General features: G+C 42.9%; 3 protein-coding genes across 3 annotated transcripts; all 3 read right to left on the minus strand.

Annotated features, from left to right (window-relative positions):
• Window positions 1-6,569: 6,569 nt before the first annotated feature.
• LOC141780774 (uncharacterized) lies at window positions 6,570-8,101 on the minus strand. The gene is made up of 2 exons (XM_074656149.1): window positions 7,556-8,101; window positions 6,570-7,459 (listed from the first exon to the last, which is right to left on the minus strand). Exons 1-2 carry the CDS (start codon window positions 8,017-8,019, stop codon window positions 6,982-6,984), a joined length of 942 nt encoding a protein of 313 aa, XP_074512250.1. The 5' UTR covers window positions 8,020-8,101; the 3' UTR covers window positions 6,570-6,981.
• Window positions 8,102-10,676: 2,575 nt separating this feature from the next.
• On the minus strand, window positions 10,677-12,226 carry LOC141780775 (uncharacterized). The gene is made up of 2 exons (XM_074656150.1): window positions 11,661-12,226; window positions 10,677-11,564 (listed from the first exon to the last, which is right to left on the minus strand). The coding sequence occupies exons 1-2, from the start codon at window positions 12,122-12,124 to the stop codon at window positions 11,093-11,095; spliced, it is 936 nt and encodes a 311-aa protein (XP_074512251.1). The 5' UTR covers window positions 12,125-12,226; the 3' UTR covers window positions 10,677-11,092.
• Window positions 12,227-14,757: 2,531 nt separating this feature from the next.
• LOC141780776 (uncharacterized) lies at window positions 14,758-16,325 on the minus strand. The gene is made up of 2 exons (XM_074656151.1): window positions 15,773-16,325; window positions 14,758-15,676 (listed from the first exon to the last, which is right to left on the minus strand). The coding sequence occupies exons 1-2, from the start codon at window positions 16,234-16,236 to the stop codon at window positions 15,175-15,177; spliced, it is 966 nt and encodes a 321-aa protein (XP_074512252.1). The 5' UTR covers window positions 16,237-16,325; the 3' UTR covers window positions 14,758-15,174.
• Window positions 16,326-19,657: the final 3,332 nt, after the last annotated feature.

The following is a 19,657-nucleotide window of genomic DNA, read 5'->3' on the forward strand; positions in this document are numbered from 1 at the left end:
TAACGTTCTGATCAGTCAGGAATAGGTGTGGTATTAAATATGAATTTCTATTTACGGACTGTGTGGTCTAAAATGCACTAGAAGCCTAATTCTGCTTTACAATAATTCACTACATGTTTACAATCAGGCAGGCAAACTCATTAAAAATATGCAATAATTCAGCTCAGTATATATGATGGCATAGAAACATTAGACAAGCCAGAGGCTGCAGTCTAGGGGCCCCGTGTTTGCAAGGGCCCTGGATTGGCCAGATCCTTTTTTAATATTTAAATGTACTTCAGAGGGGGGAAAAAAGAACAACCTTGACCCCTTCTAGCCCATAAGAAACATTTTTAAAAATGAAGCATCTGATTCGTCACTGCTACTGGACAGAATAGCGGCAATATGTCAGAAAGAAAATATGATCGCGGAGCACAAAAAGCACAATGGCTGTGAAAGAACACCGTGACCATGATCTACTAAAGAAAATCCCTAAATTGCTAGATATTTCAAGGCTTAGAGTAACGGCTGTCTCAATGTGTGTGTGTGCTCTCTGAGTGTGTACCTGTGTAATATCCCTAGCACACTTTTACACATGGCATGATGAGAAGGGTGCCCCACACAAAGAGTAACCTAGGGGCCGCTGACCACCTTAATCCGCCGGGGCTTCTACGGCCAAACTTTTCTCCAGGAGAACATGCCCCCAGAACCCCCTAGACACAATTTTGCAACCACTTGTTGAAGGGATTTATCATGTTTCCTCTGCTTTAGTGTTGTTAGACATGTTGGTATACATAGGGGAGAGCGAAGATGGGTGGTGTGTGTGGGGCCAAAATGCCAGGGCCGATTTCTTTCTCCCAGTCCAGCCCTGTTTTAGAGGCTTTACTTGATTAAACTCTCTTGTTCATTATAAAAAGCAACAAAGTCAGACTTGTTAATCATCTTGTGACTCTTCAGACTGATGCAACCTTTTTGTATTATCTTTTCATTTATCTTTTTTTATCATCCCACCACATATTGCTCTCCTATAAAGCTCCATAGGTTCTCATTAACCCATAACACTGATGATAGACCCCTTCGGAGTTTCTGTTTGTCTGGTGTTACCTAATAGTTCACCTGCGTGTGTAGTCTGTTTGGACCAGATCACATGTGAAGCATCTGCTTTTCCTCTCAGCAGGTCTATTTAGAGAAACACTGTATCATAAAGAAAATAAAAGTCCTCTCTTCGGGCCAGTCTTCCATAAATATCCAGCAGCCTCTCTGAACAGGAAATGCCAGCATCCTGTGAAGAGGAACACAGAGTAATGCTTTCCACTCTTTCTCTCTCATGCACACACACTTCTGCTTGTTTACTTGTGTCAGGTTAAACAATATCCCTGCCCGCCAATATCCTGAATTCTTGCTTTAATGTGCTCTTCCTGTCGCGGTTGGCACCGAGCCAGTTCAGCTCTGCTTTGGCCAATGAGGAGAAAGCAAGGCTCCCTGCAGGGTCCTGCTCCAGTGGCTCTTGGCCGGACCGACTACTTCCCCTAAAGAAAATCCTGCTGCTGCATGGAGCTGAGGAATGCCAGAAATGTTCAGAACCGGCCTCCTTCCTTTATGCCTCTCTTCCCTCCTTACGGGCTTTGTTTTCTCCGTGGGAGGTGCTATTGTTTCCATACAGCACACACATAAACATATGCAGTTATTGAAGTGGTTGATTAAGTGCCTGTTTCTCAGAAGGACTCTCAGGATCAGTTGACTTTGATATTTAAGGTGACCATTAGAGGATGATTTAAGACAGATGTGGAGCAGTAAAAGAGGCTCCTACAGATCCAAACAAATAGAGTAGATAACCTGCTCTCAACAATCTCTGTGGACTGAAACTAAGGTCCTGCTTAATGGTTTCTGGAGGTTATCAGGCAACAAATCGGCACATTACTTCGTAAAAATCCATTTGTCTCTCTTGAGTCTGTGTAACAACAGTCAAAACAGATAACATTAATATAACAAATATTGATTTTTCTTGCATGATACGAAGCCCGCATATATATACGTGTCTGACATCTGCTGCTGGGCTGTAAGATGTTTTTGCTGTCGGCGTTTCATCTCATGCTAACTAACCACAGACAAATCTGTCAGCGCCTCCGGCCATGACACATTGATCCCTTGAGGTCTGTGTAAATCCAGAGCTGGGATCTCATAATGTAAACCTCTTGGGAAGCTGGAGGGGCTACATTCTACACTGTACAGGTCAAAACGATCAGTTATACAGTATAACCAAAGATTGTTTGACAGCAGGGTGAAACTTTTCACTGTGGCTTTCCCATCTATGTGCCACTGACAGATTAGGAACACGCTACATAAACGGTACTGTGACTGCAATCAAATATTTGTTTATGTAAAGCACTTTTCTTAGTCATAGTCAAATATTTTCTGTTATCTGAGTGGACGAAGAGAACATGTCAGGGCTTTAATGGAGTGTGTATCGTTTGGCACACATTGTGAGACTTACTGCTTCGTTCTACTTTACATCACGACTGTATGTGTGACATCGTGTAGTAAATAGTTTGACCCTTTAATGATACCTGAACTGGAATCCATCTGTCTTTGCATTCTAACTTGTTACACACAGATGTATACACATGTGTAACGTTATAGGATTAGATGAGATGCAGAAACACATTCTCACACCCAACTCGTCAAATACCGCCCGCTTGGTCAGTGGCCCTCGGCATCGGAGACAGATACACGGGGTACCCCATGCCCCCAGGAAGAGCGCCGGGCTGTGAAGCTATTTTTTGTAGTGGCCAAACGGTGGTACTACAACTTCCGTGTCCATCACGTGATGCCATTGGGTCCAAAAAGACTTTTTCCCATTGACTTACATTGGGAAAGAGACGTCTGTAAATCAGAGGATCATTTTCTTTGAGGTAAATCAACGAACACTTGAATAGCCCGTATTTACATCATTGTGTCCATTGTTTTCCTATGGGGAGAGCGACGTACCGCTTGAAATTGCCACTGAGCGCTGCGCTCAAAGTTCAAATTATTCCAACTTTGACCTCGGTTGCCGCTGACCTTTCAAAGCGCAACCAATGAGATAACAGCTGCAACTGTTGTCGTTGCCTAGCAACGGTGAACCGCTTTCCTTGCGCTCTTTTTGGTGACATTATACCTGCGCCGTGCTTTGCCTCTGCAAGGATCTGCGTCCTACCTAGCGATGAGCAAATTTCTTAACATGTGAAGGCAGCTTTAACATTGTGAAGACAAAGACAAACAACAGGTTGTTGGTTTTGCGCGGCACATGAACAAAAGTCTCCTGCTGTAATAATGCTCTGAATTTCAACTTTAGCATCTCTAACTGCCGCAATAAACTCAATCACGTTCACGATTACTTTTCTTCTGTTACTTTTTGTGCTGGTCAGGGGGCACTTGGCGTAAGGGGTACATTACTGATAAAAAGTTTGAGAGCCACCGTTCTAGGCCAACCATTGACCTGTTTCCATCACTAGTTGGACATAAATGAAGTGTTCCCAGCTCCTCGTAGCGTTCCTCTCTCTCCGTCAGCCTGACCTCTCTTTGTCTCCTCTGTCGTGTTTTTCTCTCTCCATGTCTCTCTCAATCTCACTATCTCTAGATCTCTTTCAGTGCACCAATTTTCTCAGAAGAATTTCCCCTCACACCTTACATAATGGGGAAATTCCTTTACGCTTGTGTTCCTGATTAGTGTGGAGAGTACACTGATGTCAGGAAACTCAAGAAGGTCTGTTTGTAGTCTTAGACTATAAGCTCACCTTTACATCGTAGCAATATAGGTCAATGATCTCTATCAAAAACTCATCAAATAACTTTCATTTCATCCATTTAGGAATCTGCTCTATTGACATCCTCAACACTTTGACCTCTCAGTCACTCCCTCCATATCAGTTCACTCCTGCTACATTCCAGCGTTGACCTTTAAGATCTTTTAAGATCCACATAAAGCCCACAATAAGGGCCAGAGCTACAGCCTCTTGATGCTGAAGGATCTCAGTGGCTGGTAGAAGTGGACCTTAAGTGGATGAAAACGAGGAAACAGTCCTCACAATTATTTGGGATTCTGTCTCTTAGTCCCAAAAATGCTGTTGTATTTCATAGAGATAAGACCAACCATGACAAATCAAAGCCTCCATGTTCGCTGACTAGATGTTGACCGGGACAAACGATGGAGATTTCTGTCTTTCACGTGTCCCAGCGATGCTTGCAAAAGAAAAACAGAAAGAGAGAGGGGAGTATTTCCAGAAACACTCGTAACCGCTGGTAATATGTTTCTCATGGTGGTGCATTCATAGCAGCGAGGGAGGCAAATGCCTTTGGTTAAGCGGAGCTATTTATTCTGTCCCTGGAAACGGTTGAAGAACAACAAAAGCATTCTCAACAGAGAGTAGCATGACCTGATGCTGCTGCCTGTTTTCCTCTGTCTGCGGTGACTACATCCTCCCTCAACATGGGGGCACTGCTGGCACACACATCGCACTCAAAGAGCCACACAATAGGCACACTCAGCTCGGGGAGAACTTTTCAACTCAAAAGCTGTGTAAGGAACCCAACCAAAACAAGGGACGCTGCTAAGTTGATCCTTAAAAGGTTCAATTTCAATGTGGGTAAGCTCATGGAAAGAAACAAAAATACTGCCAGTTCTGTTGTTTGAATTTGCAGGACGCGGTGCACACGAATGCCCACTCACATGTACTTAAATTGTAGTTTATATACACACACACACACACACACACGCTCGCCAGAGTACCCGCGGTGAACTCTGTCCGCTGACTCGCTACAAGCCCGGGAGGGAGTCCAGGTTTTCAGACTGACGGTACAGATTCTGGTGGTCTGGATCTTTTCGAGTGCTTGATTTTCAACCCGCAGCGCTCTGCTTGTTTACTACGGTACTGGATTAGGGAGTTATTTGGAGCGCACACACACATATACACACACATACACACACAAGTACGTACATTCAGGATCCAGACACGTGCTTTAGCGATAAGTTAAAGTCCCAGTAAAATGGAAGTTAGAGCGTCTTTAGCTTCTGTACCGTGAGTAATTCCCAGTGAGCGGTGTACAGTTACGAGAGGGATTTAAATCAAATCCTTAGCATTTGATTGGACCGCTAAAAAGTGGGCGGGCTTATAATGTAGCGTGATCAAGCCCCCAGGAAGAGCGCCAAGCTTTGAATTTTCGTAGTGGCCGAACGGTGGTACTACAACACCTGTGTCCGTCACGTGATGCCATTGGGCCCAAAACGACTTTTTCCCATAGACTTACATTGGGAAAGAGATGTCTGTAACTCAGTGGATAATTTTTTTGAGGTAAATCAACTTCCCAGTACGAACACTTGATTAGCTCTTATTTAAATCATTAGGTCCTAAAAGTTGTAAAATGCACTAATAGCCAAATCCAGAGTTATGTGAATGAGAGACAGACCGAGGCTGGACTGTGGGCTGGGAGTCGGGGTTAAAGGAAACGCTACTGCGCCTGCTCTAGGGGCCCAGTGGATGCAGTAGATCGCCATCGCCGGATGATCCGGATAATTTTATCACTCTGCAGTCGAGCCATTTTGGCTTCATGCGCCACTGAGCAACTCTCATAGGAATAAAAGGGAGCCCGTCTCCAACGCTGTATCCAGCTCTCTTTATACATCCATGAGCATGATACGGAGTCTCCACACACACCTACCTTGTAGCTAAAAGTTCCCAAAAAGCCCAGTCTGCTCTGATTGGTCAGCTGGCCCTCTGTTGTCAATCCAACCAAACTCTTTGGACTCCGCTCCAGCTCTGCTCTAACTAACTTTGTTTGAGGGCGTGCCAAACCAGCCGCTAGTCAGGAATTATGCTAATGTATACTTGGTGACATCACCACGTTACGGAGGAAAAGGCAAGACTTTAAGCAAGGCGTTTCATGCAGTTCAGGAGCAGTGTTTCTGTGAGGGAGAGTAACTCCCTCTTGGCGTGGACTTTGAGCTTTGTAACTTTGCACATCTTTTACATGCACAACAAACTATGTGACACACTAAAGGAAAGGGAAAAAGCACAAAAGCATAACAGGTCCTCTTTAATACCGTTATCTCGAGATCACGAGTTGATTATTGGTACCTTCAAATGGGGTCGTGTTTACCGTGTTCACGAGTTGAGTCCGTATGAACGCCCCCCTCTTGTGGTATTCACGACCTCGTAAGTGGAAAGTTTCTGAAAGCTCAGAGGTCAAGAGTTGTGACATGTTTGTTGACGTAGTGGCGGAGGCCATGGAAGTTAAATTTCAGTGCATAATAAGTGAATATATTGTAATTTTAGTTGTATATTGTTTTTCTTTGTAATTCTATAATATGTCTGAGGAAAATGTTATTATTCCCAACAACCTCATCTTTTTCCTCTGTCATTATGCCTTTGCATTTACTGCATTATGTTACCCACCTGCTGGCTTGCTAAATTCTTAGCCTCTGTAGTTTCTAGACACCGACAATAACGTTAATATTGCCAACCGATGGTAAATGCAAATGCAAATCCATATTCACAAGCAGTATAAAACATGTTACCTGTGTCCTTAAATTAAAAAGAAAATTCGACAAAAGTGTGAAGGTCTTTATTCTTAGATTTTTGGTTGCTGGAAAAAACAGTCAATAACTGACACATTTGAGTTGAAGACATATCTGACTACATACAGACACAAAAACAAGCATTTTTACTTTATCAATTTAGAGATATTCCAAAGTAAATGTCTGATATTTCTACCATGAATTGGCTTTTCTTTTCAGATCTGAAGTCATTTCAGTATTTCAGTTATTCCCAACTTTTACAATCACTGATAAGTCTAAATGACACCCAGATAGTAAGCAACTTTCAAAACACAAAATGGCCTCAAAGGGTAAAATAACAAATAAGCAAGTAAGAAAAAAAGAACACCTCATCAGATCACCTGTCTTCTTTTGAACATAGAGTTAAAGTACCTTTCTTCTTAGCTGTATTTGGGAAATTGGCCAGTGAACTACTCTGCCCATTTTCCGAGTGCATCGGCCTTCAGATCAAAATCTTCCTTTCCCTTCACAACTACTTGCACAATTCTGTTCATGGCATCTTCCCATTCAAGCTGGGCTACATGGAGCAGCCATGACTTTCCTTCTTCTTCTGACTTGCAGCTCTTAAAAGCTTCTTGGGTGCGGTTTTCAGATTGTTGCACTTCAGCCAAAAAATCTTTGTTAGCATCCTCTGGGTCACAGTTGAGATTAAAGATCACATCAGCTGGTGGCTTTCCCCAAAATGCTGAAATCAACCAGGTAAAATAGTAAACAGCCCTCACATCAGTGGTAGAGTTCATGCGGGAGACGTGATTCGTCAAATCTCGTTCAAAAACCATTCCCAGGATAATATTGACTGCTATGGTGTCGTCCTTTATCGGTAGCGTGCGATTATTTCCCAGCAATTTGTCCAAAGATTGGAAATCGACTTCTAATTGCTTGAGGTACCTTGGTGAGAAAAACAGACAATAAAATCACACAAACTGACATATAGAGTTCTAGTGCCAAACTGATTTTATAGGGCATACACATTGCAGTACCTACCTCTTTGTCTCATCTCTCATCCTGGTGGGGTTGTTTGCAATGTGGGGTACCAGCCTCAGGTATTCACTGGCGGTGTAGACATGCGGTGGGTAGTACCCTCTCAGGGGGTCTTTGACAAATAAACCTGGAATGGGCCCTGAGTCTGACACCCACTCTCCCCTGGCCTGTCTGGCAAGAGTGTCAAACAGCACAGCCAGGGACAGGGCCACTACCCCGACCCCACCAAGAGTGACCTTGCCCTCCCTGCCAAAAGTGGTCTTCAGGCCCTGGGTGAAGTCCTCCAGCTGCTTCGGGGTCAGGGAGGACTGCACTGTCCTGTAGTGGTCCCTCAAATGAAGTGAAGAGTTGGCGGACATCATCTTCCCGAAAAGAGGACTGTGGTTGTAGTTTGGGTAAGGGCAGATGTCCCGAGCAATAGGGGTCAGTTGGGCTATCTCCTCAAACCCGCAATGATTGTTCGCCATCTTGATGTGAGTTTGTCAGTAGATTTCACTAAGAACAATCTCTGTGAAAAGACTCAACGAGACAACAGCAGCTGAGTGTGTGTGTCTGACAGGCTGTGCCTGGACATCATATATAAAGTCAGAGTGGGATCATGACGTCAAGTCTGTCATTAATTATTATTTAGCCGTGTCCTCCAAATGAGACTGTCTGTGTCTGCCTCTTGCACTAATGTTTGATCTGCTCCTCATCTTGCCAAAGCACATTGACTAACTGGCTCAAAGTTGAAAAAAAAACTTCCAACAGACACATAGAAGAGATAAAGTGTGCAGATAGTGCATTTTTTATTCAAGCATTTTCAAAATGTGTGCTTAAACTAAAAGTAGAAAAATTACACCATACATAAACATGCAGTAGTTCAACCCGGTCTCATGGGAAGGCGTATTAATACCATAACGTTACACGGACATTCTGCGTGTCATGAGTACGCATTTTAGTCTTTTTGCGTGTCATTTGTACGCCACGCAAATGTCCGCAGTTAAGTCTAGTCAAGAAAACCACTAACTTAAGGCTGGACCACACTAAAGGATTTTTCAGATATTAACAGATTTTGAAAATGTGAGATACCCCACACATGTCGACATGTTATGTTAAATTCAACAGTTTTGTTCCTATAGTGTGTGGTGAGCAACAATTGGGCCAAAACAGCACAACACACACTAAAATCTCTTGCGATCAAATGTGACTTTAGTGCTTTGTGTTTTGCATTAGCTCATGCATAAGTCGCGCCTGCCATGACGGCGTTGGTTGTCCTTCCGCTTCAGTCTTAACCATGCATGTCTAAAGAGAGCAGGATACAGCGTTGGAGGCTCAAGTTCATTCCTATGAGAGTTGCTCAGTGGCGCATGAAGCCAAAAATGTCTCGACTACCGAGTGATAAAGTTTTCGGATCATCCGGTGATCTTCCGCATCCATTGGGCCCCTAGAGCAAGAGCCGTAGCGTTTTCTTTAACTCCTTGCGCATTACCGTGGCATTCGCCTTTTTGTGCAAATGGGCTGAGTAGTCTGTATGTGTACACAACTTAACAGAAAGTCATGTTTTTATTACTTAACTTTCATTACATTAAATCATTTCATTTATTCATTTTATGTCATTTATTACTTTCAAATGCGGCAGGTTATTTAGACATCAGCCCTGTGAGGTCTTTGACTATTAATCACAGTATAAGACATTTGGCCGGGTGCACAACTTCACTGTCCGACTACTGTTTGCTGGAAAAGAGCAAAGGTTCTGCAACTGTATGCACAACATTGTTGCTGTCAGTAAAACCTACCCAACAGTGTTTCCCATAGACTTACATTGGGAAAGAGATGTCTGTAACTCAGCAGATCATTTTTTTAAGGTAAATCAACTTCCTAGTACGAACACTTGATTAGCCCTTATTTAAATCATTAGGTCCTAAAAGTTGTAAAATGCACTAATAGCCAAATCCAGAGTTATTTATCTTCCTCCGTTCATGTGAATGAGAGACAGACCGAGGCTGGACTGAGGGCTGGGAGGCGGGGTTAAAGGAAACGCTACTGCGCCTGCTCTAGGGGCCCAGTGGATGCAGTAGATCGCCATCGCCGGATGATCCGGATAATTTTATCACTCTGCAGTCGAGCCATTTTGGCTTCATGCACCACTGAGCAACTCTCATAGGAATGAAAGGGAGCCCGTCTCCAACGCTGTATCCAGCTCTCTTTATACATCCATGAGCATGATATGGAGTCTCCACACACACCTACCTTGTAGCTAAAAGTTCCCGAAAAGCCCAGTCTGCTCTGATTGGTCAGCTGGCCCTCTGTTGTCAATCCAACCAAACTCTTTGGACTCCGCTCCAGCTCTGCTCTAACTAACTTTGTTTGAGGGCGTGCCAAACCAGCCGCTAGTCAGGAATTATGCTAATGTATACTTGGTGACATCACCACGTTACGGAGGAAAAGGCAAGACTTTAAGCAAGGCGTTTCATGCAGTTCAGGAGCAGTGTTTCTGTGAGGGAGAGTAACTCCCTCTTGGCGTGGACTTTGAGCTTTGTAACTTTGCACATCTTTTACATGCACAACAAACTATGTGACACACTAAAGGAAAGGGAAAAAGCACAAAAGCATAACAGGTCCTCTTTAATACCGTTATCTCGAGATCACGAGTTGATTATTGGTACCTTCAAATGGGGTCGTGTTTACCGTGTTCACGAGTTGAGTCCGTATGAACGCCCCTCTCTTGTGGTATTCACGACCTCGTAAGTGGAAAGTTTCTGAAAGCTCAGAGGTCAAGAGTTGTGACATGTTTGTTGACGTAGTGGCGGAGGCCATGGAAGTTAAATTTCAGTGCATAATAAGTGAATATATTGTAATTTTAGTTGTATATTGTTTTTCTTTGTAATTCTATAATATGTCTGAGGAAAATGTTATTATTCCCAACAACCTCATCTTTTCCCTCTGTCATTATGCCTTTGCATTTACTGCATTATGTTACCCACCTGCTGGCTTGCTAAATTCTTAGCCTCTGTAGTTTCTAGACACCGACAATAACGTTAATATTGCCAACCGATGGTAAATGCAAATGCAAATGCATATTCACAAGCAGTATAAAACATGTTACCTGTGTCCTTAAATTAAAAAGAAAATTCGACAAAAGTGTGAAGAAAGGTCTTTATTCTTAGATTTTTGGTTGCTGGAAAAAACAGTCAATAACTGACACATTTGAGTTGAAGACATATCTGACTACATACAGACACAAAAACAAGCATTTTTACTTTATCAATTTAGAGATATTCCAAAGTAAATGTCTGATATTTTACCATGAATTGGCTTTTCTTTTCAGATCTGAAGTCATTTCAGTATTTCAGTTATTCCCAACTTTTACAATCACTGATAAGTCTAAATGACACCCAGATAGTAAGCAACTTTCAAAACACAAAATGGCCTCAAAGGGTAAAATAACAATTAAGCAAGTAAGAAAAAAAGAACACCTCATCAGATCACCTGTCTTCTTTTGAACATAGAGTTAAAGTACCTTTCTTCTTAGCTGTATTTGGGAAATTGGCCAGTGAACTACTCTGCCCATTTTCCGAGTGCATCGGCCTTCAGATCAAAATCTTCCCTTCGATTCATCATTGTAGTAGGGCTGACTCCACGCGGCATGCTGGCCATGGCATCTAGCCATTCAAGGTAGGCTACAAAGAGCAGCGATGACTTTCCTTCTTCTTCTGACATGCAGCTCTTAAAAGCTTCTTGGGTGCGGTTTTCAGATTGTTGCACTTCTGCCAAAAAATCTTTGTTAGCCTCCTCCAGGTCACAGTTGAGATTAAAGATCAGATCATCTAGACGCGGTCCCACATATGGGATGAACTCTACCACATCAGCGGTAGAGTTCATGCGGGAGAGGTGATACATTAAATCTTTTGCAAAAGCTTGTCCCAGCATAATATTGACTGCTATGGTGTCTTCCTTTATCGGTAGCGTGTGATTATTTTCCCCCAATGTTTCCAAAGATTGGAAATCGACTTGTAATTGCTTGAGGTACCTTGGTGAGAAAAACAGACAATAAAATCACACAAACTGACATATAGAGTACTAGTGCCAAACTGATTTTATAGGGCATACACATTGCAGTACCTACCTCTCTGTCTCCTCTCTCATCCTGGTGGGGTTGTTTGCAATGTGGGGTACCAGCCTCAGGTATTCACTGGCGGTGTAGACATGCGGTGGGTAGTACCCTCTCAGGGGGTCTTTGACAAATAAACCTGGAATGGGCCCTGAGTCTGACACCCACTCTCCCCTGGCCTGTCTGGCAAGAGTGTCAAACAGCACAGCCAGGGACAGGGCCACTACCCCGACCCCACCAAGAGTGACCTTGCCCTCCCTGCCAAAAGTGGTCTTCAGGCCCTGGGTGAAGTCCTCCAGCTGCTTCGGGGTCAGGGAGGACTGCACTGTCCTGTAGTGGTCCCTCAAATGAAGTGAAGAGTTGGTGGACATCATTTTCCCGAAAAGAGGACTGGGGTTGTAGTTTGGGTAAGGGCAGATGTCCCGAGCAATAGGGGCCAGTTGGGCTACGTCCTCAAGCTCGCAAAGCATGTTCCCCATCTTGATGTGAGTTTGTCAGTAGATTTCACTAAGAACAATCTCTGTGAAAAGACTCAACGAGACAACAGCAGCTGAGTGTGTGTGTCTGACAGGCTGTCCCTGGACATCATATATAAAGTCAGAGTGGGATCATGACGTCAAGTCTGTAATTAATTATTATTTAGCCGTGTCCTCCAAATGAGACTGTCTGTGTCTGTCTGTTGCACTAATGTTTGATGTACTCCTCATCTTGCCAAAGCACATTGACTAACTGGCTGAAAGTTGAAAAAAAAACTTCCAACAGACACATAGAAGAGATAAAGTGTGCAGATCGTAAATTTTTTATTCAAGCATTTTCAAAATGTGTGCTTAAACTAAAAGTCGAAAAATTACACCAAACATGCAGTAGTTCAACCCGGTCTCATGGGAAGGCGTATTAATACCATAACGTTACACGGACATTCTGCGTGTCATGAGTACGCATTTTAGCCTTTTTGCGTGTCATTTTTACGCCACGCAAATGTCCGCAGTTAAGTCTAGTCAAGAAAACCACTAACTTAAGGCTGGACCACACTAAAGGATTTTTCAGATATTAACAGATTTTGAAAATGTGAGATACCCCACACATGTCGACATGTTATGTTAAATTCAACAGTTTTGTTCCTATAGTGTGTGGTGAGCAACAATTGGGCCAAAACAGCACAACACACACTAAAATCTCTTGCGATCAAATGTGACTTTAGTGCTTTGTGTTTTGCATTAGCTCATGCATAAGTCGCGCCTGCCATGACGGCGTTGGTTGTCCTTCCGCTTCAGTCTTAACCATGCATGTCTAAAGAGAGCAGGATACAGCGTTGGAGGCTCAAGTTCATTCCTATGAGAGTTGCTCAGTGGCGCATGAAGCCAAAAATGTCTCGACTACCGAGTGATAAAGTTTTCGGATCATCCGGTGATCTTCCGCATCCATTGGGCCCCTAGAGCAAGAGCCGTAGCGTTTTCTTTAACTCCTTGCGCATTACCGTGGCATTCGCCTTTTTGTGCAAATGGGCTGAGTAGTCTGTATGTGTACACAACTTAACAGAAAGTCATGTTTTTATTACTTAACTTTCATTACATTAAATCATTTCATTTATTCATTTTATGTCATTTATTACTTTCAAATGCGGCAGGTTATTTAGACATCAGCCCTGTGAGGTCTTTGACTATTAATCACAGTATAAGACATTTGGCCGGTTGCACAACTTCACCGTCCAACTAATGTTTGCTGGAAAAGAGCAAAGGTTCTGCAACTGTATGCACAACATTGTTGCTGTCAGTAAAACCTACCCAACAGTGTTTCCCATAGACTTACATTGGGAAAAAGATGTCTGTAACTCAGCAGATCATTTTTTTGAGGTAAATCAACTTCCCAGTATGAACACTTGATTAGCCCTTATTTAAATCATTAGGTCCTAAAAGTTGTAAAATGCACTAATAGCCAAATCCAGAGTTATTTATCTTCCTCCGTTCATGTGAATGAGAGACAGACCGAGGCTGGACTGTGGGCTGGGAGTCGGGGTTAAAGGAAACGCAACTGCGCCTGCTCTAGGGGCCCAGTGGATGCAGTAGATCGCCGGATGATCCGGATAATTTTATTACTCTGCAGTCGAGCCATTTTGGCTTCATGCACCACTGAGAAACTCTCATAGGAATGAAAGAGAGCCCGTCTCCAACGCTGTATCCAGCTCTCTTTATACATCCATGAGCATGATACGGAGTCTCCACACACACCTACCTTGTAGCTAAAAGTTCCCGAAAAACCCAGTCTGCTCTGATTGGTCAGCTGGCCCTCTGTTGTCAATCCAACCAAACTCTTTGGACTCCGCTCCAGCTCTGCTCTAACTAACTTTGTTTGAGGGCGTGCCAAACCAGCCGCTAGTCAGGAATTATGCTAATGTATACTTGGTGACATCACCACGTTACGGAAGAAAAGGCAAGACTTCAAGCAAGGCGTTTCATGCAGTTCAGGAGCAGTGTTTCTGTGAGGGAGAGTAACTCCCTCTTGGCGTGGACTTTGAGCTTTGTAACTTTGCACATCTTTTACATGCACAACAAACTATGTGACACACTAAAGGAAAGGGAAAAAGCACAAAAGCATAACAGGTCCTCTTTAATACCGTTATCTCGAGATCACGAGTTGATTATTGGTACCTTCAAATGGGGTCGTGTTTACCGTGTTCACGAGTTAAGTCCGTATGAACGCCCCTCTCTTGTGGTATTCACGACCTCGTAAGTGGAAAGTTTCTGAAAGCTCAGAGGAGTTGTGACATGTTTGTTGACGTAGTGGCGGAGGCCATGGAAATTAAATTTCAGTGCATAATAAGTGAATATATTGTAATTTTAGTTGTATATTGTTTTTCTTTGTAATTCTATAATATGTCTGAGGAAAATGTTATTATTCCCAACAACCTCATCTTTTCCCTCTGTCATTATGCCTTTGCATTTACTGCATTATGTTACCCACCTGCTGGCTTGCTAAATTTTTTGCCTCTGTAGTTTCTAGACACCGACAATAACGTTAATATTGCCAACCGATGGTAAATGCAAATGCATATTCACAAGCAGTATAAAACATGTTACCTGTGTCCTTAAATTAAAAAGGAAATTCGACAAAAGTGTGAAGAAACGTCTTTATTTTTAGATTTTTGGTTGCTGGAAAAAACAGTCAATAACTGACACATTTGAGTTGAAGACATATCTGACTACATACAGACACAAAAACAAGCATTTTTACTTTATCAATTTAGAGATATTCCAAAGTAAATGTCTGATATTTTACCATGAATTGGCTTTTCTTTTCAGATCTGAAGTCATTTCAGTATTTCAGTTATTCCAAACTTTTACAATCACTGATAAGTCCAGATGACACCCAGATAGTAAGCAACTTTCAAAACACAAAATGGCCTCAAAGGGTAAAATAACAAATAAGCAAGTAAGAAAAAAAGAACACCTCATCAGATCACCTGTCTTCTTTTGAACATAGAGTTAAAGTACCTTTCTTCTTAGCTGTATTTGGGAAATTGGCCAGTGAACTACTCTGCCCATTTTCCGAGTGCATCGGCCTTCAGATCAAAATCTTCCCTTCGATTCATCATTTCAAAAGGACCGACTTCTCCAAATGCATGCGCAATTCTGAACATGGCATACATCCATTCAAGCTGGGCTACATGGAGCAGCCATGACTTTCCTTCTTCTTCTGACTTGCAGCTCTTAAAAGCTTCTTGGGTGCGGTTTTCAGATTGTTGCACTTCTGCCAAAAAATCTTTGTTAGCATCCTCTGGGTCACAGTTGAGATTAAAGATCACATCAGCTAGTGGCGTTCGCTGAAATGCTGAAACCAACGAGGTAAAAGTCTCAACTGCCCTCACATCAGTGGTAGAGTTCATGCGGGAGAGGTGATGCATCAAATCTTGTACAAAAACAATTCCCAGGATAATATTGACTGCTATGGTGTCGTCCTTTATCGGTAGCGTGCGATTATTTCCCAGCAATTTGTCCAAAGATTGGAAATCGACAAGTAATTGCTTGAGGTACCTTGGTGAGAAAAACAGACAATAAAATCACACAAACTGACATATAGAGTACTAGTGCCAAACTGATTTTATAGGGCATACACATTGCAGTACCTACCTCTTTGTCTCATCTCTCATCCTGGTGGGGTTGTTTACAATGTGGGGTACCAGCCTCAGGTATTCACTGGCGGTGTAGACATGTGGTGGGTAGTACCCTCTCAGGGGGTCTTTGACAAATAAACCTGGAATGGGCCCTGAGTCTGACACCCACTCTCCCCTGGCCTGTCTGGCAAGAGTGTCAAACAGCACAGCCAGGGACAGGGCCACTACCCCGACCCCACCAAGAGTGACCTTGCCCTCCCTGCCAAAAGTGGTCTTCAGGCCCTGGGTGAAGTCCTCCAGCTGCTTCGGGGTCAGGGAGGACTGCACTGTCCTGTAGTGGTCCCTCAAATGAAGTGAAGAGTTGGTGGGCATTATCTTCCCAAAAAGAGGACTGGGGTTGTAGTTTGGGTAAGGGCAGATGCCCCGAGCAATAGGGGCCAGTTGGGCTACCTCCTCAAACAGGCAATGATTGTTCCCCATCTTGATGTGAGTTTGTCAGTAGATTTCACTAAGAACAATCTCTGTGAAAAGACTCAACGAGACAACAGCAGCTGAGTGTGTGTGTGTCTGACAGGCTGTCCCTGGACATCATATATAAAGTCAGAGTGGGATCATGACGTCAAGTCTGTAATTAATTATTATTTAGCCGTGTCCTCCAAATGAGACTGTCTGTGTCTGCCTCTTGCACTAATGTTTGATCTGCTCCTCATCTTGCCAAAGCACATTGACTAACTGGCTCAAAGTTGAAAAAAAAACTTCCAACAGACACATAGAAGAGATAAAGTGTGCAGATAGTGCATTTTTTATTCAAGCATTTTCAAAATGTGTGCTTAAACTAAAAGTAGAAAAATTACACCAAACATGCAGTAGTTCAACCCGGTCTCACGGGAAGGCGTATTAATACCACAACATTACACGGACATTCTGCGTGTCATGAGTACGCATTTTAGTCTTTTTGCGTGTCATTTGTACGCCACGCAAATGTCCGCAGTTAAGTCTAGTCAAGAAAACCACTAACTTAAGGCTGGACCACACTAAAGGATTTTTCAGATATTAACAGATTTTGAAAATGTGAGATACCCCACACATGTCGACATGTTATGTTAAATTCAACAGTTTTGTTCCTATAGTGTGTGGTGAGCAACAATTTGGCCAAAACAGCACAACACACACTAAAATCTCTTGCGATCAAATGTGACTTTAGTGCTTTGTGTTTTGCATTAGCTCATGCATAAGTCGCGCCTGCCATGACGGCGTTGGTTGTCCTTCCGCTTCAGTCTTAACCATGTATGTCTAAAGAGAGCAGGATACAGCGTTGGAGGCTCAAGTTCATTCCTATGAGAGTTGCTCAGTGGCGCATGAAGCCAAAAATGTCTCGACTACCGAGTGATAAAGTTTTCGGATCATCTCGTGATCTTCCGCATTCTTTAGGCCCCTAGAGCAAGAGCCGTAGCGTTTTCTTTAACGCCTTGCGCATTACCGTGGCATTCGCCTTTTTGTGCAAATGGGCTGAGTAGTCTGTATGTGTACACAACTTAACAGAAAGTCATGTTTTTATTACTTAACTTTCATTACATTAAATCATTTCATTTATTCATTTTATGTCATTTATTACTTTCAAATGCGGCAGGTTATTTAAACATCAGCCGTGAGGTCTTTGACTATTAATCACAGTATAAGACATTTGGCCGGGTGCACAACTTCACCGTCCAACTAATGTTTGCTGGAAAAGAGCATAGGTTCTGCAACTGTATGCACAACATTGTTGCTGTCAATAAAACTTACCCAACAGTGATAGAGATCGAGCACAACAAACATATTGACAAATGTGAGGACAAAGGACTGGAAGGTACATGAAATATTCCCGTAACTCCGCTGTGATTGAGTTTGTATAAACATTAGGTTCAGCTCAAACAGTATGAATAAATACGCTTATTTGCTTTCTTGCAGAGAGTTAAATAAGAAGATTGATGCCACTCTTCTTTGTATGCTAAATATGAAGCTACAGCCTGCGCCTGTTAACTTATCATAAAGACTGGAACAGGGGGAACAGCTTTAACTTTTTTGAACATTACAAAAATGTAAAATGAAAATCTTTTCTTTATCAAAGAGGGGGTAGCAGGTGTTTGTGGAAGAGATCAAACCAATATTGTGGTGCCATTATCAGTAATGTTGAAAATGACCTTGAATCATACTGTGAGGGTCACACTCAGCAGGCTGGTTGGTTCATTATATCTCTAAAGGAGGGTCAGCTGTGGAGCCTGATTGTCCCAGATGAGGATCAGGTGTGTGGAGCCTATATGTCTACTCCTGGTTTCCAGTGCTCAGATGCTGACTCACAGTCTCATTGTGAGAGCTTCATTCTGTTGCTTGGTCTAGCCGTGTAGAGGTGTGTGTATCGGCAGAAGTTACCACATGAACCTATCTGCCTGATTTGCTCACCTGTTTTCTGTTGGAGTGGTGTGTCGGTCTGTGTGGCCTGGCTTCTCAGTTTTGACATGGCATTGCTGCCAGTGTCTTTTTCTTCAGTTGACTTGACTCTGTTTCCCAGAGAGTTTATCCTCTAGTCAGCTGCTCAACACTATCTGAGTTCACTAATCTAAGTATCTTAGTGAGGGTAGGGAACGTTTCTTTTTTAGGCTCATTTTTTTATTTGGTGTTTCCCCTATCCCCTTCAATTGCTTGCAATTTTTGTGGTTACCCTTCTGAGGTAAACTTTAAGATTCCCCTGGTCCGGTATTGCGTCCAACTCCCTGTTACCCTGACACTATGATCACCAAAGCACTGGTGAACTCAAGGGGTGCATGTTCGAACAAACCGCAGAAAAAGTGCCTTCTTGGATGCCCCTATGGTAGATAAAACATGATAAAGTGCCCTTGGGGGTCCCCTTCCAGTGGAGAAAATGTGATAAGGTGCCCTCAAAGGTGCCCTTCCAGTGCAGCAAATGTGATAATGTGCCCTCTAGGGTGCCCTTCCAGTGGAGAAAACATGATAAATGACCTCTAGGGTGCCCTTCCAGTGGAGAAAACATGATAAATGACCTATAGGGTGCCCTTCCAGTGGAGAAAACATGATAAATGACCTATAGGGTGCCCTTCCAGTGGAGAAAACATGATAAATGACCTCTAGGGTGCCCTTCCAGTGGAGAAAACATGATAAATGACCTATAGGGTGCCCTTCCAGTGGAGAAAACATGATAAATGACCTATAGGGTGCCCTTCCAGTGGAGAAAACATGATAAATGCCCTCTATGGTGCCCTTCCAGTGGAGAAAACATGATAAAGTGTCCTCTAGAGGGCCCTTAAACAATGAAAACATGATGAAATGCCCTCTAGAGTACAATGCATTCAATATTTCACAAAAATCCTCATGGTGGCACCAGAGGAAAAGTCAGCCGATCACCAAAGTCAGCAGTATTAATCCTCCGGGGAACATGAATATCTGTCCAACATAACATGGCATTCCATCCAATATTTGTTGAGATATTTCCGTCTGCTTGTAGTCATAATAAAGGCTCTTTCTGGTGGCAGCTACTGGCTTTTTAAGGTTAATTTTGTTTGGTTTGTGTTGGCAGTGCGAGCTACCAATACTTGATTTGTCAGTATTATGAATTCTGTCGGCGTGACGAACGATTTTGGGACGAAGAGAGAAGAAAACATGTCTTTTCAGGAACTTGGTGATTTTTCAGTGGAACTCTTTTGTTGCCTCCAGGAATATTTTCGAGGTTTCCTGGAGCCTGGAACATTTAATTAGTCGAAAAGTCATCTGTCACATTGTTTTATGTGATTGTCACTTGTTTTTTTCTTTCTTCTTGTTTTCCTTTTCAACTGGCTTTTTGTGTTACGCAACTCTCTTCCACAGAGGTACGGAGAGGCGTGCATGTTTGTGTGTGTGCATGTGT

The sequence above is a fragment of the Sebastes fasciatus genome, chromosome 13, assembly GCF_043250625.1.
Source record: "Sebastes fasciatus isolate fSebFas1 chromosome 13, fSebFas1.pri, whole genome shotgun sequence".
NCBI lineage: Eukaryota > Metazoa > Chordata > Actinopteri > Perciformes > Sebastidae > Sebastes > Sebastes fasciatus.